Raw genomic sequence first — 24,567 nt, forward strand, 5'->3', positions numbered from 1 at the left:
TCTACAAACAGTGTGAAAGTAGATATAAATACATACTAGAGACTTGTCCATTCATATCAGGGGTCCCCAACCTCTGGGCTGTGAACCAGTAGTGGGCTGTGGCCTTTTGGAAACCAGGTCACACTAGCAGTGGGCGAGTGAGCAAAGCTTTATCTGTGCATGCGTGGGATCGAGGTTGTGCGTAAAACTGTTCCCCCAACTTCCAGTCCGTGGCAAAATTGTCTTCCACAAATTGTCACTCGTTCCAGAAAGGTTGGGGACCATTGCAATGTTCCACTTGTCAAGATTGTTCTCTAATCAGACTTGTGCTCTTCCAATTATTCCTTTACATTTTTCACCCTTTCCTTATCCTAGGAAAAAATGTACCTATACCTTTTGATTTGTGTTCCTACAAACTTTTTATTTGGACCCAAATGGCTTAAAAATAAAGGATGAAAGGCATCCTTGAACCTTTAACATATAAGACTATCCAGTGTAAGGCAGAATACATGTTACCTTCCATGTAGTTTTTATTTTAAGGATGAATCCCTAATCATTTAACAAGCCACATATTTCTATTTTAAAAGGCTGTCAATTCTCAACACATATTCTTTATAGGACTGCTTCTCCAGGAAATTGTTCTTTGTCCATCCAAAAAAGACAGTTGGATGGATTCCTTTTATCTATATAAAGTTAGTTTATTAAATAATTAGGTTAATTTGGATTTTCATTTTTTCTCTATTCACATACTATTTCCTCCTCTGAGAATGCTGTTAAGAGCGTCCAAACTCCTGATCCCAGATTTATTATTTTTGAAATATTGTGGATGTGGGGGAGAAAAGTAGTCGCTTTTTGCTGCTAGTCATAAAAACATCAGAATTTTGTTTCTTCAAACTCCAATTGGCCCTTTGAGGCAAAAGCCTAAAGTCAGAACAATTCTAAACTATTTATTCTCTCCATGGATTTAAATGTTAATCTACTGAGTAAAACCAGAGTAGGGAAGCACATTTCCTAAATTCTTTAAGCTCAGTCCTCATAAACTTTTATAGCTTTTATGGTCTATGTATCCCAAGTGCAAATTGCCTGCCTAGCATAGCTGCATTTGCCACTTGCAAAGGGGTTTGGAAAGCTAAGTTCTATTTGTAATGTTTAAAACGGTCGACTGCTTTGAGCAAAGGATGGATCCAGTTCCTTTGACAATGTTCTTATTTCAGACTACATGGCTGAAGTCTTCCCATCTCAAATGCTATGTGCCTGAAGAATTCTATTATGCCAAAGAGAAATGCTCTGATGTAGCTATTTTTAGCATTCAGTCCTGTCGTTTTCCATTTGTGCTCTGAAATGATGTAATAGTATTAGTGCTATGATTTTTTTTCTTAAATGTTAATTTATTGTCTTATGTCTCAGTAGCTCAGAAATAACATATGCATGTTGGGATTTGAAACTGTGATATCTGGATGTCTTTATAGAAAAAGCAGCACTTCTGCTTTGTTTGTTTTAATTAAAATTGTTTTCCAAGATTTGTTAGGTAAAGCTAGTTATACTATTCAGGTTGAATAAATACATGCATTCATAAATTTTAGATTTATGGGGCTCAATGCTTTTTAAAGTAGTTCTAAAACAACATTTTTACAAATCTAAATATTGAAATGTACATGGTGCCAGTACTTTGAATACAGACAGCTAAACTAATCCAGGTAGATAGTTCAATAAATTAGAGAACATTTTGGGAAACAAATTTGGTTTACATTTAATTTATTAAGGATAAATTAAATGTAAACCAAAATCTAATACATATAATGATAAAATGGGATTAGGCACCAGTGAAGGGGGCTTATGTTTTCCTACCATATAAGGAACTTGGGTCATAGAACATGGAAAAACTCACTGAGTATAATTAGGATGGTTTCAGGAAAATGAATGGCAATATTTAGGTCATATATTTCTCAACAACTGGCAGTGAGCCACTGAAGCTATATTTACACTTCGTTCTTTTGACCTAGATAGTCTTACAAGTAATCTATGGATAAAAACATAGGGAGGTGAGCCTTATACTAAATAGACCTTAATTAGCTTGCTATTCTTCATTATGTGACAGCCACTCTCTGGGGATTCTCACCTTACCAATAATGTCAGCAATTGAATGTAGGACCTTTTGCCTACATGGCATGTGCCTCCTCCCCCCTGCCATTTTTCTATGGAAGTGCATGAGAAAAATCCTTCAAAAAAAAATTTAGTGGGACACAAATCCCATGATGTATCATGAAACTCATTCTGTAGTACATTTAGCATGACACTTACAAGTGATTTTGATTAGCATTTTGCTTCCTTGGGTGGAGAGATGTCTTGACGTCTTGAGAGCCAGCTGCAGGTCTTTTGGCTCTATGAGAAAGAATCCTTCAGGGAAGGCTGCAAGTGAGTCCAGAGCTATTTAGGGCCCAGAGATAATGTTTCACAATTTTAAAAATCCACCAAGTAATCATGAAGGCTAAGATAAAGTTGACCTCAATGGAGCTTAGAGATCTCTGATAATAACTAGCCAACAGAAAGTGATCCCCTTGGTAGAACAGAGAGAGTATTCCTTTCTATATTGTACTTTTCAAACTTAGCTTTTTAAAAATAGTTTTTCCACATCAACTTTTTTATTACGGAGAAATTTCATGTTTTGCAGAGCGCTTGAGGTTACACAGATCGCTTTCTACAGTGGAAAGAATTTGAGGAAAGAGAAACACTGAATATCATTTTTGTAATACTTTATTCTTAAAGCTGGGGATTACTTCAAAGAAAATAATTGCATAAAAAGAATCTAAAATGCATATGACAGAATCAGGAGAAAAAGAGAAAGGATGAAAAGTCTGAGAATATTGGGTTTAATTTTAAATGAGATGTTATACATATATATACACACACACACACACACACAGGAAAATGTTTAGAAAAGGAAAAGAGATGAAAATGAAGACTCCCTCTACTAGCCATCTTTACATGAATTGCTCATAGTGATCATTGGTCTGCAGGAGTAGAAAGATGATGCCTGAAAAGTTGAATTACAAAAGCCAGGAACATACTGTTAAATACTACATATGCCCAATGCTTTCTTGCTGGAGAAAATTCAGGGAAGCTTTTTAAAAGAAATTTCTTGTAAATTTTAAGGCATGTCCGCAATTATTTTATATTCCTAGAATATAACATAGGACAGGTTGTTAAAGAAAAAGGGCACTGGAATATCCCAGAGATTTCTTTCCTTTTCCCCCCAAACATGTCTGATACATTACAACACATGAAATGGTTTCATATTAGAAATATACAGGTTTCTCCTCCCTCCTACCCATCCACCCAGGATGCATTCTGGGACTGCATTCAAGTGTGTGTAGAAATGTCCTTGGACTTGATCTGTAACTGTGAACAAGTGACAGAAAAATGCCTGAACAAGGGCCAGGAATAAAGAGATGGCATCATAAGAATACAATGAATTAGTTTTCTATATAACTTGCTGGGAGGCAAAGTGTAATTTGAAAACATCTGATGTCATAGCATAATTGGTGAAGTGAGTTCAGTTCTAGAGAATTATAAACAATAACCATGGGGTGAGGAATTTACAGTGCAAATTGGATAAAGACCAAACTATGCTAATAGTGCCTGGCTATTCTTGTATTTTTTTTTTTATTGTGTTAGCAATGGATTTAAGAATGATTGCTTTGCTCATGAGCTGGAAATAAATTGAATATCCAAAACAATCCCTAGTGGATAGGAATAAACTATCATTGCCTTAATAGAAGTTTTATATGCAGGGTAAAATTTCCCTACATTTTAGGAAAGGTAATTGTTGTTTTTAAAGCTTTTATTTTCATGGGTGATTCATATTAGGCCTTTATACCTCATGCAAAATTCAACTTGAATTGGAGTTTGGATCAAATCAAATCATCAGAGCTCATAAGATTTTTGGATTTTAACTGGTTTTTTAAGGGTATCGTTTTAAATTTAATTGATTTTAGGGGTTTTAAAGCCATATTTATATTCTCGCTGTACAGTTCTTTTAATCTTTTTTAACCTCCTCCATATTTATATTTATATTTATATTTACATTTATACCTATTCACTTATGTATTTGCTGTGTGGACTGTACACCGCCCCGAGTCCCTTTTGGGAGAGGGGGCGGTCTAGAAGTGCGAAGAAATAAATAAATAAATAAATAAATAAATAAATAAATAAATAAGCTTACTGGTATTTTTCATGTATATTGCAATATACATCAACAGTAAGGTAAAGGTAAAGATTCCCCTCATACATATGTGCTAGTCATTCCTGACTCTAGGGGGCGGTGTTCATCTCCGTATCAAAGCCAAAGAGCCAGCACAGTCGGAAGATGTCTCTGTGGTCATGTGGATGATATGAGTTAACACCAAAGGCGCACGGAACACTGTTAACTTCGCACCAAAGGTGGTTCCTATTTTTCTACTTGCATTTTATGTGCTTTCGAACTGCTAGGTTGGCAGAAGCTGGGACAAATAACGGGAGTCACTCCCATTGTATCGATACTGTATCTACAGTAAAATATGCAAAATTGGGCAATGCTCAAATTTTGTACTGTATTTTACAGCTATGAATTCTCTAGCTCTGTAGGAGATATACTACAGTAGACTGTCGGGGCAAGGTTTTTTCTCATTAAAGATAATTCATATGAAAAGCTGAAAGATATATGTGTGCTCAAACTGCCTATTAAACTGTAGTGGAGTATTTCTACAGCCAAGGAAAGATTCCAGCCAAGAGCTATTGTTGAGCTATTATTTTTTAGACCAATTCTCCAACTAAATACCTATCGGATGTACTGAACTACAACTCTCATCACCCTGGGAAATCTGAAGCATGCCTGGTCTAGGCCAAGAATGAGTAGAATTAAAATTATAAGATGTACTTTGCTTTCCACAGGGTTTACCAGCTAGAGTCAAAGAAAGGAATGGGGACCTTCAGATGTAGCCAAAGAGGAAACATGCCTCAGAGAATGAAGCTAACATTTTAATCTAAAGAATTAATTGTGAAAATATAAAGTGCACATATCAATATAATGCTGCATTCAAGTCAGTACAGATCAGAGATTGTCACGTAAATTTTTAAAATTGGATAGAATATATTTACACAAGTAACCTGGTTTAGACAACTGATAATTATAGATAGAATTTGTGTTCACCCATAGATTGCTTAATTGTGGTTTGTTGACTAACTCACCTTTGGCTATGTTTTACAATGTTTATTGTTGCCTATCTACCAAGTAAATCGTAGATTAGTGTAATGTGTGATCTCTTTCAATCTTAACTTAACCAATTTCATAGGGCTATTATAAGGACCAAGCGGGTATTAGGAATGGGGGAAGCAACCCTATTCCTGTTGAAGAAGTATAAGAAATAATAAGAAATAATGTAACATGAACCATCTTCCTTTCATATAAATATATTGGCAGTCTGCTTCACCTGTCCTAAAACCATTTCCTGTTATTCAAATTTTTATTGGTTTTTAAAAAGATTTCAGGGAAAAAGGGTTATAGGGTATAAAACATTTTGACAGCTACATCGTGCGGGGAGGAGGAGCCCCCCCAAGTCTTGCAACTTACAAACAATGATAGAAAAATATCAGCATTTACCTAAGTATTAGCAGTTTAAAATTTGACACAAAATCATCAGTATGTTTCAATCATTTGTTTTGTATCACTTCCATAAAAATACATTGTAGCAACAATTGCAATAGTATTCCAAATCACTTTTGTGATCTGAGTCTTCTAGCTGTTGCATCCTCTCTCCCATCCACCGGCTAAGCCTCAGCCCCTCCCTCCCTTGTTTCTTGTGTGACATCCCCCATTTCACCTAAAAGAGCACTATGTTTTTTAGCGAAAGCCTCTGCTTCTGCTGTTGTGTGAATTCTAATTCTGCTGCCCTCCCAAAAAATCAGCATGCCTTCTGGAAAAAGCCATCTGAACCAGACCCCATTATTATATAATTTTTTTGCTAAGAAGGAATATTTCCTTCTATTATCTCTTACTTTTTTGGGGATCTGTTTAAGAATAGTTATCTCTTTATCTTTATATTTTAGTGGTCCTCCCCTTTGAGCTCCTAGAACCTCATCTCTTGTAGTTTTTCTAAGAAATTTAATATGAACTTCCCTTGGGACATTATGTGTTCTTGCGTAGGCCGAATTAACCCTATAAATCAGGTCAATGTCCCACCAAAGCTGTTGTTTCTCTCTATTAATATACTCTGCTAGTATTGTGGTCATAATCTCCTTGAGATCTTCATTCTCAACTTCTGGCAAATTTTGGAACCTAAGAAAAAAAGACATCCTTTCAAATTCCATTTTTAACATCTGGTTCCCAAATTCTGTATTCCCCTCTGGATTGTCTTCATCTCATCTCTAATCCCAACTGCCCCCTCCTCCAGCACACCAATCCTCTGTTCATTCCGTGTGGTTTGCTGGTTCGTCTCTCTGAGCTCTTCCTTTAAGTCCTGCAATTGTTGTTTAATTTCGTCCTGTCCCTTTAAGATGTTTTGAAGCATCTGTTGAATAGACAGGTCTTTTGCACTCTCTTCAGAGGCTTTGGGTTGTAGGAAAGATCCCATTTGTGACTGGTGTGCAGGGCTAGACGTTGAAGATGTTGGGGCCGACGAGGCCTTACCAGGTGGTAATTTCTTAGGACCCATCATAAGGCTCAGAGTTATTTGTTATTCTGTACAAAGAAATGGCGTCTGTGGGAGAGCACAGCCGGCAGGGATCACCAAACAAGCAAGTCCAAAGGAGAACAGGTCCTCTAGCAGAGAAGTTAAAACAAATAGGTGGGTCAAAATATTCCAAGTCCAGGGGAGTAACGTGTTTGAAGAGGCTCCTGGAAGTCTCTGGGGTGGAAGTTAGTTGAAAGCCAAAAAGTTTTCCAAGGGAGGAGTCTCATTCATAAAGACAAAGAAGAAAGAGGAAGTTGGCCATCTTGGGTCAGCCAGTATAGGTGATCAGGAAAACAACAAAGTCAAAATTTCCATAAGTAGTTTAAAAAAGAATCAGTTCAGCCATCCTTTCTCTCGCAATTGTAGCCAAAGAAGATTCCCCCCCCCATTATTTAAGGGAAGTGAAAGCAGTATTTAAACTTTCTCTCTCCCCCATGAAGGGGAGGGATTTTTCAAACGCCGCTTTTCCGAGGGGGGTGGAATTCCCCCCCCCTCCAATCTACGTTCCTCCAGAGGTTGAAACAAGCAAGGCAGGAAAACTGCAAAACCATCAGAAGTGTAAAAATAGTAAAAGACCTGGAGAGGCCCCTAGGCTCACCGCTCTTCAGCTGCTTCGTTCTAATTGTTTAAGCCTCCCAGGGCCGTCTGGCGAAGAGGCGACATCACTTGCCCCCCCCCACTGCTCCCTGGCGCCTAGGCGAAGCTGGGAAAAACACCCCCACCGGCTGCCGCCACTGCGGGGGGTCCCAGCAAGCCGCCTTTCGGCAGGAGACCCTTCGCTCGGGCCTCCTGTGCTCCTTTCGGAGCCCGCCAAGGGAGCGATCGGCAGACTACACGTCCGTCGCCATTCGGTCCCGGAAGCGGAAGTCCCTAAAACCATTTCCTGATTGCCTGTTATACCGCTCCTTCATTACCACTGTACAGTATTTCTAGGGGTGGGCTTCAAAAATTGCAGCAACGGATTCGCTGCCTTGTTGCTGGGTGGGCATGGCCTAGTTGGCTTCCTGCACCATGTTAAAGGGGGGCTTTTTACGCGCTCCCCAGGCTCTGGAGACTTGCCTCAGCCTCTGAGAGGGCAAACACTGCTTCCCCGAGGCTCCAGAGGCCCTCCGGAGGCTAGAAACAGGCCCATTTCTGGACTTCCGGAACCTCCAGTAGTCCCATTCCTCCCCCCCCCCCCGAGCCTCTGCATAGTCCCTGCATTTACTTGGCATGATGAACAGGCCTGCCGCGTGAAGACTCCTGGGAGGGGAGGGGTGGAATGGGAGGGGCCAGCCAGGAGTGGGATTTGGGAGTTCGCCGAACTGCACAGAATCTTTGCTAGAGAATCGCCCGAACCTGTGTGAACCCCCAGCAGCCCATCCCTGATATTTCCCATGCTTTCCTCAGAATTTTCACTTCCCTCACTGCATTATGAAAATCACTTCCTTTTTAGGAACAAGAAAATAACATTTAAAAGTATAAAATCTGTATATTGTAACTTCCCATTCTATGTATTCATTCAGTTTGCCTTCTTAGCAAATAATTTCAGGTCCTATCTCTTTTAGAGCTGAGATTTCTATAGAATATTTTCTTCCTTGCTAAGTGATTGATGAGTGAAAAAACAAAAATCTTAATTTGAGTGCCTTCATCAACATGTCTATGTAGTTTTTTAAGAGAGAAAAAATATATGATTTGCCAAGGCCTTTTCCTGTGATGTTTTTCAATTTCTCCATCTACTGTATCTCATAATATAATTTCTCATTTCTGGGCACTCAAAAGAAGCAATTAATTATTCAGCCTCTTCTTCACTTAATGATCTGTGGAATTTCATAGTATTAAACTCCTTGTAGAACTTGATTCATTTTTAATTATGTCAAAAAATAAAGCCTTGCCTAAATTGGAACATTCGATCCAGTGTTAATTAAGAGCCTCTGTGCAACTTTGATCCTTTAAAATGTCCACTATTCTGTGTCTGTCTCTTCATTAAATTACAGGAAAATAAAAATCAGATTTTTAATTTTAAGGACATTTTATTTATTTTTTGTTTGTTTGTTTTACAAATGTTTATGCTACCTCAGTTAGAGTCTCTGACCAGTTTTCAGTCTTGAAAATAATATCAAACATTATTTTAAAACATACAAGCAAACTAAAATCATAATATACAAAGAAAAAGAAAAGCTGGATACTGAAGGAAGCAGCCGTGGAACTTCACAATCCAAAGGCCTGGTGGGAAAGGATGGCCTTAACCTCCTTCTGAAAAGAGAGCAAGGTTAGGGCCCAGCGGTGGGATTCTCTTACCTTCCCTATGGGTTTGCAAATGTGAACGCATGCGCTCGCTTCGCTTGCACGTACTACGTCGTGCTCACGCGTTACGTCAGGGCAGGTGGGTAGAGCCTCCTATAGCCGCTGCTACTGGTTCACCTGAACCGTAGAAAACGGCTGAATACCACCTCTGATAGGGCCATCTTAACATCAGCAGAGAAAGATGTCCTATAGAGTTGAAGTGGCTACTGAGAAAGGCTGCCTTCAAATTCCCTTCCTCCTAACTGTCAGGGAATGGAACATTCTTCTGAACTGAAAGCACAGGACGATACTTTCAGGAGAGCCAGTTTGGTGTAGGGGAGAAGGTGCTGGCCTGGTTCTAGTCCCTCCTTAGGCATGAAAGCTGCCTGAGTGATTTTGGCCAGTCACACACACTCTGGGCAACCCACCTTACAAAATTGCAAAAGTGGGAGAAATAGGAAGGAGTATTAGTATGTCTGCCACCTTGAGTTGCTTATGAATCAAGATAGGATAAAACTCTAATACAGTAAATCTAATAATGGACAGGCTCTACTCAAAGAAAATGATTCCAAAAACACAGCTGAAAGCCACCGTTGCTGAGCCCTTACATCATCTCCTGGCAAAGAACGTGAAGTGGTCCTGGGACAGAGCTGAAGCAGCCGCATTTGCCGCGGTAAAAAGACTTCTGTCAGCAGACACATTCCTGGTGCAGTACAGCCAGACCCTGCCACTGGTGTTAACTTGTGACGCTACCCTGTTTGGCGTTGGCGCCGTCCTCAGCCACTGCATGCCCAAAGGAACCGAGGCTCCCATAGCCTATTACTCAAGGACCTTGTCCGCTGCCGAGCGGAACTACAGCCAGCTGAACCATGAGGCTTTGGCTGCAGTGACCGGTGTAAAAAGGTTCCATGAGTACCTCTACGGCCGTGATTTCGAACTAATTACAGACCACAAACTGCTACTGGGCTTGCTGGCTGGGGACCGACCTACTCCTGTGTCATTATCGCTGCAGATGACCAGATGGACTATTTTCCAAGCTGCCTACACCTATCATCTCGTCCACCAACCAGGCTCCACTTTGGGGCATGCTGACGCTTTGAGTCGCTGCCCGCTGACAGGAGGTATTATTGTAAGAGAGATGAATTATCTATTGTTAATGGCTATTTGCTGTGGGGTCGTTGTTCCACCCAAACTGCGAGTTGCAGTATTAGAGGCTTGACACGTAGGGCATCCTTGAATTGTCAGGATGAAGACTTTGGCTAGGAGTTACGTGTGGTGGCCTAACATGGACAGGGAGATCAAAGAATGAGTGGCTACCTGCACACCATGCCAGGAGTCCAGACCAGCTCCCCCAGAGGTGCCTGCTAAGGAGTGGAAGCAACCTCAAGCACCGTGGTCTAGGGTGCACATTGATTTTGCTGGTCCAGTTCATGACCAGACATTCTTAGTAGTTCTGGACACCTACTCGAAATGGCTAGAGGTAGTTCTGATGACCTCCACTACCGGAAGCGGTCATCAAGGTACTACGGAGACTTTTCTCCACACACAGCCTACCCGATGTCCTGGTGTCTGACAACGGGCCCCAATTCACGGCCATGCAATTTGAGACATGCCCTGGTCGTGCCATTCCATCTGGCCTCCAATGGTCAGGCGGAGAGAATGGTGAGATCTGCAAAAGAGGCCCTATCCAGGATGGGCCCGGGAGATTGGCAAACATGGGTTTTCCATTATCTTCTAATTCAACACATCACGCCAAGCGCTACTACAGGGAGAAGCCCCTCCGAGCTTCTCATGGGTCGCTGGCTAAGGTCCCACTTAGACCAGCTATACCCAAACTATTCTGCCGCATCGCCCCCAGACTCCACAAGCAAAATTCAGAATTTTAGCGTATGGGATTCAGTTTACACCCACAACTATGCTGGGGGAACTCTGTGGATTCCTGCCACAGTGATAGGCATCACTGGGCCTCACTCTTATCTCGTAGAGCTTGAGGACGGTCGGAATTGGAGAAGGCATGTTGACCAACTCTGTGGCCGCCTCTCCAACTCCACTCCTAGGCAGCCAGAGGTAACTCCTGCACGAGTTAGCCAAATCCCTACCCAAAAGGAGCATGAAGTCACTCTTTCCACAGCCAACTCAAACCCGAAGACACCGGGATACTTAGCTACTTGTGTTGCAGGCCCGCAGTGAGCTCCGAGCGAACCTGTGAAAGATTCCAGGAGCTTCCACCAGGCGAAGCTGCAGAGCAAACAGGTCCATCCGACCTATCTGAAGAACACCCTCCGACTGAACTGCGCAAGGTCTGGCAGAGCTACCAAAAAGCCCGCCTACCTGCGTGACTATGTTATCAGTCGGATGATTCCATCTATGAGGGGAGGGGTGTTAGATACTAGCAACTGTTATAATGGTTTCCACCAAGGTCCTCTGTTCTGGTGGGAAAAGGGGTTTAATCTCATTGGTCAAAGGGTCTGACAGCTCCCTATAAAAGGGCTGCTGTCAGACTGAACCTTCGCTGGATTGTACATACTTGCTCTGTTACAATAAAGAGCTGTTGTTTCCTTTAGCCTGAGTGTGCCTTTCCATTACCCGATCTAACAACAGCCAAGGCCATAGAGAACTTTATAGCTGATTCTCGGCACTTTGAACGGTTCTCTAAGCTTTGGGGGGAGAAATGCAATGTCCACAAGACAAAGCTAAAATAGTTCTCAGATGCCAACAATGGGGTATTTATTACATGTTGCAGCAATTTCCTTTTCCAAATAATCTTCAGAAACAGCATCAAATAAGCACACTACAGTAATTTGAATGCAAGATAATTAGTGGCTGTTGCCAAAGTATTCTGTTCCAGAAATGTTTGCATTGGGGCAACTTTTTCCTGGCCATAGCTATTCAAATAGGAGCAATAAATCCAGGGAAATTTTTAGATCTGGTAAAATGCCACCTTGTCAAGAGCCGTTGTTGGAGCTACTATGGAGCTATGTGATTTGGGCAGCTGTCCCATTTTGTCCCATTTTGCTTGAATTTAATTAGAGCTTAATTTCAAAATCAGGGAGCCATATATTCAGTGCCCGTATAACATTCTGCAAATAATATTCAAAACACCTTTGATCCCCCAAACAGAAACAGATTCAGAAGCTCATGATTATATTTATTTAGAGACTAGACTATACAATACTGCACCTTACTTTTAGCATTGGTTAAGCACCGATTTCATTTAATACAAATGTTAATCATCATGGATGAAGCTCACCTTTACTTTCATCCAAAAGAGAGTGTTCTGCCAATGTAGTTTATTGTAGATGTCTAGGAAGACCAGTATTGTATGGAAGTCCAAAAACTGTATCTATATCTCTCATCTGTATACCCAGATACTGATATGAGGTTAAACCAGTGGTGGGATCCTCCCAGTTTAACAACCAGTTCGGTGATCACACGATTTTGCATTCCTGATTCTTAACCACCTAAGAATATTTAGCCTGCAATCAGAATTTACTGGAACTTGTATTTAGAAGTTTTAAATTCTGTATGCTTTTGCCCAGTTGTTTCTAGGATAGTGACAAGTATAGCTGATTTTGCCATGCTGTGATCTATTCTACTGTTTTCCTTTGAAGAAATAAAAGGCAACAGAAGATTTTCTTTTTATTATTATCTTGTGCTGCATATTCTGGGCACTTTACATCCAACACTAGTTCTTCAAGCACAAAAAAGACATAAATATGTCACCAGGCCTCCCACAGCCTACAGTAGAATTAATCACACTGATTATACACTTCCAAAAAAGGAGATCCTCTGTCTACTTACAACTTCTTGGAGGCCTTCTGTGAACTGTCAAGGCTTAAAATTGCCAATTTTGATCTCATCAGCTAAGTTGTCTCCAAATACTTAAGGAGACGGAGTGCTTTGAACAGGATACCAGGATGCTGGAAATATTTCCACATAAGCTTGCCTTCAAAGGATATTGTGCATCTCTGAGTGGGTTAACCAAAAGCTAATTGTTTCAATTCCAAAACACTGCATGTTACATGTTGGCATTTGTGCATCGCAAAAAAACCACAAAACCCATTATTTTTCAGAGGAATTTTGCAGGATTAGCCAGGATTGGGTATTGTGATGTCCAATTGGCCTCAAGACAGAGTTAATTTGAAGCCACGCTTCTGTGTTCCTTGCTTCTGGTTCCCAGTTTCAACTCTGTCTGGCTGAAGAAAGACAGGTTGCTTTTGGTTCCTGATTCTTCCAAAAATAATCCAGTGCCATCCTGCAAATTCCTTCTCCCTGCCTTTTTCCCCTTGCCTCCATTTGATACCCGGAAGCCTCCCCTTGGTATGGCTTGCTCCCGGCTGCCATAAGGGATTTAAAAGTTGCTTCTTGGGGCTTTAGAGGCAGGACTCCATTGTGGCGGCCATTTTGGGGCCTCAATTCCTGCGGGCCGCATGGGCTGGGGCAGAGGCTACTATGAAGCCTCATTTTCATCTCTGCCTTCCTGGGTGGCCATCCTCTCTGCAGCGGTGGCAGCGGCAAGGCCCTGCAGGCCCAGATTGACGTCAGGAGGCCCAGAGCGGCGTGGGACAGCAAGGACCACGTGGTGTGCCGTGTGGTGCTGCCGGCAGCTGCGCGGCTTGCAAAAGGGGCAGGAAAGGTCTACCAGAGGCTGATTTTGTCATGTGGAGGGCGTGAGTGATTGGGGGAAGCTGTGTTTTGGTCGCTGCTGTTTCTGGTGGGCTGAGCCTGGTGGAGCCCTGACCTGGTGCCATAGCAGATGCAGAGGAGAGGCCGGATTCCCCCCCTAACGCTAACTTGGGTATGTTCCAATCCTGGCTAATCCTGCAACATTCCTCCGGAAAATGACGGTCTTACCTGAACTGTTGTTTTAGGAGGTTTTGCAGGATTAGCCAGGTTCCCGCCCTAGCATTGGTCCAGGGATGGGGGAGTTCAGGAGGTAGGGTGTGTTCCCTTATGACTTGTTTTCAGGTGTTTTGCAGTGGGCTTGACTCGTTGAAACTGGGAACCAGAAGCAAGGAACACAGAGGCGTGGCTTCAAATTAATTTTGTCTCAAGGCCAATTGGACATCACAATACCCAATCCTGGCTAATCCTGCAAAACCTCCTAAAACAACAAGACCAACTGTCATTCTCCAGTGTGCTGCTAGGAGAATCCAAACATGGGTTGACTTCTGCCTTTCTGCCCAGAGACTGAATTGTCAAAGTTTTGGCCACACTGCCTGTGCTCATCTGAGCCTAGTTTTTTTGACTCAGTCTAGCCAAGAGAGACGTGAAAAACTTTCCTCTGATATTCAGAGTGAGCAGAAGTCTTCTTAGCTTGGATCCTCTTAACAATATTGGAATCTGACAGCTTCACAGAACAGCAGGCACAGCGAAGGTTTTTGCTGCCATGTGGCATTTCGGCTATTCCCACACCGCAGCTACTAGTGAATGCGCTGCCCCTCCCCTTGTCCACCGGTATGACTGCCACCGTCCCAGGACATAGAGAAGAGAAGTAGCAACTCCATAGTTCAGCCCTGAACATTTGGGCCTTCTCCGTGTATTGCGGTCACCTGCCTCCTCTGAGGATATTGCCGTCGGTGTGTGCGGTGGTCTCCCTGGTCCGCTGGCATGACCGCCATCACCCAAACTAGTGAAATCCCTCAGTGGAAGCTCCGGAGTCACTGCCCGATTTTGGTGGGGTCGTACTCCGAGGAATGTGGCTCTCCTAGTGATGCCCGACGAGTCGGCTTTGCTGGTTTTGAGATAATTGTTTCAGTTCCAAAACACTGCACGTTACATGTTGGCATTTGTGCACCACAAAAAAAAACCCCATCGTTCTGGATATCAAGGAGCCATTTTGATATGGGGTGTCATTGGCATACAGTTTTATGTTGTTATTATTTTTTAAAAAAACTTTAATTGGAGTTTAGGCATAGAAATGTTTTTGAAGGTTTTGCTTTATCATGTAATGTAAAATTGACTTGTGGAATTCGCTGTCACAAGAAGTGATAAAAGTCATCCAGATGGTCTTAAAAGATAATTAGCTGTGTCCCAGAGGTGCATTTTCAGGAGGCAACTGGACTTTCTTGTTTTTTCTTTCCTGTGATGGCTAAACATTATCTCCAGATCAAAACCAGAATGGTTTTGAATAGTTCTTCAAGTAACAGAATGCAAGGGTCATTGCCTCAAATCCTGCTTGTGAACTTCTCAAGTGCATCAATTTAGCCAGTATGGATGCAGGATGCTAGATTTTATTGGCCACTATCAGTTCTATTAAGACTCTTCTTGCATTATGTTTCATATATTGTATAAATCATGAGATATTTTTTGTAGTGAAGATAACTATGGATTGCTCTTGCTTGTTTGTAAGTTTATAAAATGTACTTGTTTACTTATTTACCTGAGCAGGAGGTTGGACTAGAAAACCTCCAAGGTTCCTTCGTACTCTCTTATTCTGTCATTCTTATTCTGTTTACTAAAGCAGTCATTGTAAGCATGGTAGGAGAGGAAGAAATAAAAGCTGGAATAAAAAATGGAGATTTTAAAAATCAGGTATATAAACCACATACTTTGTTAACTGAAAGTAAAGAAGATTTAAAAGAGTACATTGGGAAAGTAAAATTTGAAAGTGAATATTAAGAAAACAAAGATAACATCCTCGAATACTGTATGTATAGAACATTGACAGAAAAGATGGCAATTTGTTTGTGATTCAAGAATAGGTAAAGATGGACAGCATGTAACAAAGGTCTTTCAAGATGAAAAAAAAATTGCAAGTATTGGGAGCAATTATTTTAGATGTATAGTTAATAAATGAGACACTCTAGAAAAAGTAATTGGCTATCAATGCATTTCTTGGAGCCGTGGAATAGTCCCTGTTCATGTTAGAATGACCACTTCAGGAGGAGGAGGAGGCACATTCTATAGCCGTGATGGCGAACCTATGGCACACGTGCCACAGGGGCCACGCACAGCGCTCTCCACGGGCACACCAGCCATTGCCCAGCCCAGCTCCACCGCGCATGTGCGTGGATTAGCTGGTATTCGGGTCTCTGCTGCCACAGGGCCTTCACCGATCTCTGCAGATCGGGGAAGGCACGGGAGGCAGGAATAGAGGAGAAAGCCTGAGCGTGCTGGGGAGAAACTGCTCAGATCAGGGAGGCAGGAATGGAGGAGAAAGCCTGGGCGCGCTGGGGAGAAACAGCTCAAATCTGGGAAGGTATGGGAGAAGGAATGGAGGGGTAAGTCTGGGCATGCTGGGGAGAAACTGCGGCGATCGCAAGGTCCTGGCGTCGTCCCCTGTGCCCATTTTGGGCTTGAAAAGATGCCTGCTGGAAGCCAAAACGGGAGGAGCATGCACAAGGGGGGGAATGTGCAGGAAACGTGGGCACCTGCATGGGGTGGGTACTTGCATTGCATTTTGGGAATTGGGGCACACACACATGCATTGGTGGGGGGGCGCACACACTTCAAGCACTCGGTACCAAAAAGGTTAACCATCCCTGTTGTATAGTATCTCTCTATACTAAATACCACAATGGTGTTCTGTTCACAGGACTGCCCATGCCAAAGCCAAGTCAGAAGGTGCAGAACAATCAGCTATAGCAGCTAACAATGAATCCATGTTAGCCAGGTCGATGGCCAGAGAATTGTCTCCAGACTTCTATCAGCCAGGTAAGAAATGAAGAGTCCTTCATCCTAGGTTTTAATTACTGACTTTCATCTACACATTGGCTGGTGAGCTGTGTAAAACCAACACACAAGTTAACATTTTCCATATGTAACAATACGGAATGTGAAGATTGTACAAAAAGCAGCCATCTCCATAACTTTTCGTGAAGTTGCTGAGAAACAGCCTGAGTCATTGTCATCATTTTTCTGGTCTACCATTCCAGGGGTTCCTTTTAGTTCTGCTTGAGTCCAGACCATTATTTGAGCAGTGTATCTTCTGACTGGAATTGCCCAGATGTTAATTGCCTTGACGGTATTTCCTCCACTGAATTTGGACTTTAAGATCGTTTTCACACTCATGATGTGAAAATCCTCTAACCTTCTTGACTTCAATGTGCTTGATATGGTCAACTTGAAGGATTTCCCCCTATTTTCCCCTTATTGATGATAAGGGTGGCGCATTTGTGCAGTCCAAACTCCATTCTAATATTTATTTATACTACTATACATCTATTACTTAATATATTATTATCCATGCATTACCAAGTAATAAACGTAATGTCCAAATGAGGTCTAAAATTAATCAGCTGTGTCACTAAGTCAGAAGAAAGGTCACAGCTAGGGATTGCTTGGAGTTTTGAAGACATAGAAGGTCTACTAGAAAAAAGAGAAATCAATTTAATAGTGGTGTGAGCCTCTATTGTATGCTCATTTTGTGTATATGCAAAACAATTTTATTCAGCCAATCAGACTTTCATTCACTCAAACCCTGGATGAATATCCACAGCCCTGGAGATTTCACTACTCGTAATATTGGGGTGGAAAGGGCTTATCAACATTTTGCTACTATTTTCTCATATTTTATCATGCAGTGTTAGCTCCTTTTGGGTAGTTTTGTTTCCATGAAACAAAAGGTAAAATGAAATAGATGAACATTTCCGAATACGTATACATCTTTGGTTGCTTTAGCCTAGATCCATTTTATTACATTTATACTTCTAAATATTCATGCCATTTATTTGTATTCATTTTTTTTCCTAGCATGTATTGTGCTCATCCAGGACCCTAGCATTCTTTCCAAAATTGATTGCCAATGGTCTGTGAAGCTGTAATCTCATTTGCACTTCTTCTGGTAATAAGGTTACTGAACAAAGCCAAGTTTACTTTTGAAAAATCAAGAGCAAATGTGTACTGTTAATCTACTATTTTATGTGCCGTGTTAAAGGAGGAGTCAAATAGCAGGTAGTGATCTCCGAGCATACCTCCCTGCCAACTTGGAGAGTGACTATTCCGTAGGAATAGGGCTAATGTCTTTCATAAGACAGAAGAAGCATATATTTTATTAGAAAAATGCTACCCGGTTTTATCAGAAAAACTATAGCCACAAAATAACACAGCAACTTTTCTTTGCAGTGAAAGAAAACAGATATTGATTCCAATATCCTGCTTGATTCTAGTTTCTGGAATTTTCAAACTTTAAGGCTTTAGCTTAACTTTTCTCTGAAATAGTTTTAAATATACAATATGAATGGCATTTACAAATTGATATATGCTCCTTGTCCTAACCAGTATGTTTGTGCACATGCATAAGGAAACTTTTGGCATTTAATCAACAAATGAATGGTCTATGTTTTAACTCAGAATTCCCCAGTCTTTCCAGCTTTGCGGACTGGTGGGAGAGGTAGAGAGGAGATGGTTCTGTGCAAGTGACCAGCAAGTGCGCGCATGCATGCGTGCAGCTCCATTTGCATGAGCAGCGTGCTTGCACGCCTGCCATTCATGTAAATAGTGTGTGCGTACATACACTGCAGAGGTGGGTTGCTGCTGGTTCGGCCTGATTTGGCCGAACTGGTAGTGGAATTCAGACCTGGGTCGCAGAACCGGCAGCAACACAGGCCTGACATGTCCCTGAGCCGGTTCCCTCGCTGCTGCTTGGGCGCTGCCATTTTGAATTTTGGTGACTGTGTGCGCGCAGTTCACTGTAAATTGTTCTGTGCATGCGCCCAGAACAATTTACATTGAAGAGCGCATAAGTTGCAAACTGGCAGTAACACAGGCAACAACCCACCCCTGATACGCTGGGCCGCTGCATGTGCAAGTGGGGCTGTGCATATATGCGCTCAACGCCATTTCCGCAGTCCGGTTGCAAACGGCCTACTAGTGGGCTGTGGGCCAGAAGTTGAGAACCTCTGTTTTAATTGATTAATCAAAGGGGGAAACCATGATTGGTGTGTGTGCATTTTCGTCATTCATTCAGAGCTGGAAAATGTTGCAACCTTCATTGCAAAGACCACAGATGGTTATTCTGCTGAGGGCTATTTTGAAAACTCTGAGCAACTGGTAAAATAGCTTCCAAACAGTCTGCTTGAATCCAGAAATAAATAGCCCTGAATGGGTCTTTTTATGACTGACAGGTGCCTGTAGGCCAGGCAAGCTGGCTAAAATAAAGCTCTTAGGTGTCACTTCTTCCTGCCCCGCTTTAGTACAAACAGCCAGCAGTATGAAAATCAAACTTTCCAGGATGCATAGGTTTGTTGCAGGGTGGGGTGGGGTGGGTGTTCCGGATTCTTTTACTGCTGGTTCGCTCAGGGATGTGCTTCGGGCATGTGTGCACTTGATGCGCACTACATGCACATGCACAGTAGTGAAAAAATGCTTCTGTGCATGTGCAGAAGCAAAAAACAAGATTGCCGATAAAACCAGTTCAGAGGTGTGGGCAGCCGAGTTACTACCTACTCGGCCGAACTGGTCCGAACCGGTAGGAACCCACCTCTGGTTTGTTGCCTGTAATGGTGCAAGTTTATTTAGTAATCAGTTCCTGTAGCATCAGATGGCCATAATCCCAGTAAAAGTGCACAAGAACTTGAGGTTAGCATATTGCATATATTTTATAATGTTCTCTGTATCTGCAAAGCCTTTTTTTTTCATTTTGGCTTTAATAATATGACTCTTTCATGTCTTGACACTGTTGGATACTGATTGCAGTGATGTACATTTATAGCTGCATTCCAAGCAGAGGTTTGAAATTGAACAATATGATAAGAAAAACCTGGCTGGATCAGAATAAAGGTTCTTCTAGTTCTTCTGGTTCCCACAACTGAGTAACCAAATGCTGAAGTAAGACTGCAAGGCTTACTACCTTGCCTTTTCTTCCTTGCCTGAATTCAGCAATATCTCTTCAGAAGTACTTTTCTTCAAAAGGTATAACAGAATAAGAGCAAATCATCCAATGTCCTCCTTGTGTTTTGGAGTACAGTGTCTCCCATAGGTTCTCACTGGCCATGTTGAATGAGGCTAGTGGGAACTTATCCATAGTTGCTTGCCTCCGATATTGGAGTAACCCAATAGTACCCTTCATGATTACTAACCACTGATACCAAACTATAAATTTTTATTCCTAGGATTCCTAGGATTTATTCCTAGTGTCCGTCAGTTGCAATAGCAAATTCTGGAATGTAATTACAGGTAGTCCTCAACTTGTTTAGTAACTGTGTAAAGTTACAACACACTGAAAAGACTTATGACCGATCCTTGCACTTACAACTATCATAGCAGCTCCTGATCACATGATCAAAATTCAGGCACTCGGTGATTGCATGTAGCCTTCTAGGTGCTGCTTGGAGTGTCCAAGCATAGATTAACTTCAGCTTGCTGCCCAAGGACTGAGTTCAAAGATTATGTAGCCACGCCTCCTGCTCCCCTCAGAGGCTCAGTTTAAAAAACTCAGTCGCCCTAAAAGGAAGCAGTTGTGGAGATCCAGTTCTTCGACAGCAAGTTGGAATCCCCAAAGAGCTTAGTGTAGCCTCTTTTCTTATTTTTGTGTTTAGAGTGTAGATTAGGAAGCGTTAGGTTTTCTTATTTTCTCCCTTCAATTGAAAACTTCCTTCCTATAGTCTTCTGAAGTGGAGAACAGGCAGCTTGGAGCGCAGCTGCCTTCCGTGACCACTGTGGTCGAGGCATCACCGGGAGGCTCGTCAGCGGCTGCTGGCGAGCTCTGGGGGCAAGTAGGTAGGCTAGGGATCCCCCAAAAGCTGTCGGAGGACTGTTTTTAGCCCCGGAGGCTCTACTGAGCCCTCCGGATTGCCGACAGCTCCCCGGTCCGCTCCAAAGCTTGCAGTGGCCATTTTGAAGGAAAAAAGGTGGCGCACAATATTTTTCAAGCCGTTTGAATTGCCACAGCCTAGTTCCACAGCAGATTGCTGCTGGGAGGGCTTCTTAATATTGGGATCTCGCTCTGGGGCTCCAGGCAGGTCCCCCAGTCCCCAGGAAGACTATTAAGAGCGGCTGCAGGGAGTTTGGCTTTTCTCTGGCCATTCTCTGCCTTATTCCAGCGCAGATCTGCAGCACCTTGGGACTTCCACATTTGGCACTGTTACTGAACCCTGCCGAGCCCCATTTCCTCAGGACTTGGACTGAATTAAAGGGCCTATTATCCAAAGCTATATCACATACAGGGACTAAATACAACCACGCTGTGATAGGGCTGGAAGTGTACCATGGCCAGCAAGAGTGTGTCTGAAGTCAGGGATCAAACTGAACCTACCTCTAACAAGCACAGCCGGCCCAACCCTGTTGCTAAAGGGGACAGTGCAGGATGCCATGCAAAGGGGAAACAGCCCAAAGCCAGGAAGATCTCAAAGGCTGCAGAAAGGTTGGCTGAGAGGAGACAGAAGGTCCTGGAGAGACAGTTTCAAAAGGCAGTTAGTGCCCACACGCAAACTGTTCAAGTCAGGGAACCACCACCAGCTCAGGCCCCTTTCAAGGGTAGTAAGCTTTTTGGTGAGGCCTTGGACTAGGAGAATGACCGTTGGCTTACCTGAATGGTTGTTCTCTAGGCGCTGCAGGAGTGTCCAACCCCGCCCTGGGGTCGCCTGAGGGTGCGTGACTTATCACCTCTATGGCATAGATTTTTCTCCATACAGCATCCTTCTGGGTCTCATACCTTCGTTTTTTAAACTGAGCCTCTGAGGGGAGCAGGAGGCCTGGCTACACAATCTTTGAACTCAGTCCTTGGGCAGCAAGCTAAAGTTAACCCATGCTTGGACACTCCTGCAGCGCCTAGAGAATGACCATTCAGGTAAGCCAACGGTCATTTACAATGTTTGCAGCATCCTGGGGTTGCCACAAAGAAGAGGGAATCAAACTATTCTCCAAGGCACCTGAGGATAGAACAAGAAGCAATGGGTGGAAACTAATCAAGGAGAGAAGCAACTTAGAACTGAGGGGAAATTTTCTGACAGTTAGAACAATTAATCAGTGGAACAGCTTGCCTCCAGAAGTTGTGAATGCCCCAACACTGGAAGTCTTTAAGAAGATGTTGGATAGCCATTTGTCTGAAACGGTATAGGGTTCCCTGCCTAGGCAGGAGGTTGGACTAGAAGACCTCCAAGGTCCCTTCCAACTCTACTATTGTATTGTATTGTATGTACTCATAATTCTCAACCTTCCTGGCTGACGTGCATCAAACAAAGTCAATGGGGGAAACTGGATCCACTTAATGACCTCATGATTCACTTAACAACTGCAGCTTAAAAACTGTGCCAAAAAAGGTTGTGCAGTTGGATGCAACTCATTCTGTTCCTTAGCTCATTCTCTTTTCTACCTGCTTCTATCTGCCAATTTACTTAATTTCCAACACTCTTCTTTTCAGTGTTAAACCGAAACATAGTGTTAAATAGTGTCCAAGGAAGACGGTGGAGAAAATGAATTGTTGCCTGCAGAGCCAACATTTTTCACGGAGAATTTAAAGACTGGGTTTGGGGCAGTGAGGCACTTGAGGAATAGCTGCTGCAGAAAGTGCTATTGCCAAATAAAAATAAAGAAAATATTTCGAGAACTACTTCAATGATCTTTTTGTTGCTGACATTTTAAAGCACAATATTTAGCTCATCTTACTTTACACAAAGGCGGAGGCAGACCTGCATTTTAGAACTTTCATTATTATGCCTATTTTCGCTCTGACATATTAAAAGGAAGGCTGTTGTATGTTATATTTTCCTTAGATGTTAGCTTGATATGCAATTTCCGGTTCAGATATATCCCAGAAAAGTTCTACAATCTGATTTCCCTAATTGCATCAATTAATCTCAGTGGCCTTTCCTGTCACAGTATAGGCTAAGCTAAACAGATCTTGACTTCCAGAAAATGCTACTTTTGCTTCAGCAGAATTTTTCAGAATGATAAGCAGCGATTGCTGTCACAGGATCCAGGTACACAATCATTAAGCTACTTGATGAAGGCAACCCGTTTTCATTTCTAGTAAATCTGGGAGGCGAATTCTTATCATTTCTCAAACTCATTTTTTTGATAAAGTAGCAGAAGCAGCTTACCATGGTTATTACACATACCTAGTATTTTACACACGTACACCCATAGAACAGATGCAACAATATCTGTTCGCTAACAGAATCTATATTGAATGCTAGTGCTGGGCTGCTGTGGACATTGTGTAGTGTGATTATTTTCACCATATATATGAAAATAGTAGCCTTGTTAACATTTGCCTATCATAGAGTGCTTCTGCCTACTTGGTGCATTTTGGCAGAGTGGATATGCTCCAGGTTGCCTCTATTAAATGCGGCCATTTATGTGACCAAGGAAGTCTGCCTTCAGATGGCTCAATAGCCACCCTCTCAATCAAGATCTCCTAAGAGATATGAATGGCAACCACTTTCCTTGGGTTCCAGAAAACCCTTAAACCTGGCTCTGGTCTAGGTGTGTGGACGGGCCCCTGTCAGGGTTTATTGTTACCATTATGTTTTTCATCTGGGTTCGTGATGGCGAACCTATGGCACGTATGCCACAGGTGGCACGCACCATCCTCTCTATGGGCACACGAGCCATCGCCCTAGTTCAGTCCTACCACACATGCGCACGCGCCTCCCACCAGCCAGCTGGTTATCAGATCTCTGTCGTGCATGTGGGGGGGAGTGCATGTGCATGCACAGGGGGACGGATCACATGTAGGTGCTCACACATGTGTGTGGAGGTCACATGAAGGGGCCCCCGCACATGGATGTATGGGGATGCACGCACATATGTGGGGTTCAGGGAATGTGCAGGGGGTATGTCAGCTCTGGTGAGCCCAGAGGCTCGGAGCTGCCATTCGGGGGGGGGGGGAGCAGGGACTGGGCCAGCTGCCAAGACTCAGGCTTACCAGATAGAGATCTCCCTCCTCCACAAGCAGTCCAGCTGAGAACTCTGCAAAGCTCTTCATGACTGACTGCCGGGAGGTTTCCACTGAGAACATTCCAGAACAGATAACTGACTGAGAACAATCCATGATCGATTGCCATGTGGTTTTCCCTCTGGGTCACGAGGTGATGGGTGTGCGCGGGGGTGGGGCTTAGCCTAATTACCAAGTAACTATAAAAGGTGGTAGGTTGCACCAGATGTCATCTCTGACAATTTATTCATTGCCTTAGTGCTTTGTTAGTCAGTTCATGCCGTAGGAAGATAAACTGCATTTTCAAACCGTCTCTATGTTTGGCTGTTGTCATTAACCCTTCAGAACCTGACAGAGTCATGCATACATGTGCAGAGGTGGGATGCATGCACAGGGACTGCGTGTGCATTGCATTTGGGGGATCACGTGCACACATGCACCTTTGCGAATGCACACATGTGCTTTGGGCACTTGGTCTGGACAAGGTTAGTTATCACTGGTCTGGGTTGTATGCGTTGATTATGTTTTTAACTTTGTACAGTTAAAAATCTACTATGTATTTTGTAAGACTACTTGAATAGGCAGCCATAACAAACTTAAATAAATAATAATAATTCAAACATACTGGTATTATTTTCTCTCCAACAATAGTAGGATAGTAGAAAAGGTTTTGCAAATAGTAGAACAACATTGTATGAAAGAAACCTCCCGCCCTTCATATTTTTAATTGAAATATAGTCTAAAGGTATTGCCCTTAATATATTGAGTAGTTGGAATAATAATCAACACTTTGGGTTT

General features: G+C 42.6%; 1 protein-coding gene across 3 annotated transcripts in view; it reads left to right on the top strand.

The window, feature by feature from the left end:
* Positions 1-24,567, top strand: part of JPH2 (junctophilin 2) — a 72,542-nt gene that overhangs the window by 35,667 nt on the left and 12,308 nt on the right. For 2 of the 3 annotated variants that reach the window (XM_081947874.1, XM_081947873.1), the window contains exon 3: positions 16,489-16,607. In XM_081947874.1, the coding sequence (XP_081804000.1) occupies positions 16,489-16,607 (119 nt within the window). Of the gene's footprint in view, positions 1-16,488; positions 16,608-22,254; positions 22,370-24,567 lie in introns of those variants that run through there. The other variant, XM_081947875.1, reaches the window with a different exon arrangement.

Source organism: Natrix helvetica, assembly GCF_964273705.1.
Source record: "Natrix helvetica genome assembly, chromosome: 3".
NCBI lineage: Eukaryota > Metazoa > Chordata > Lepidosauria > Squamata > Natricidae > Natrix > Natrix helvetica.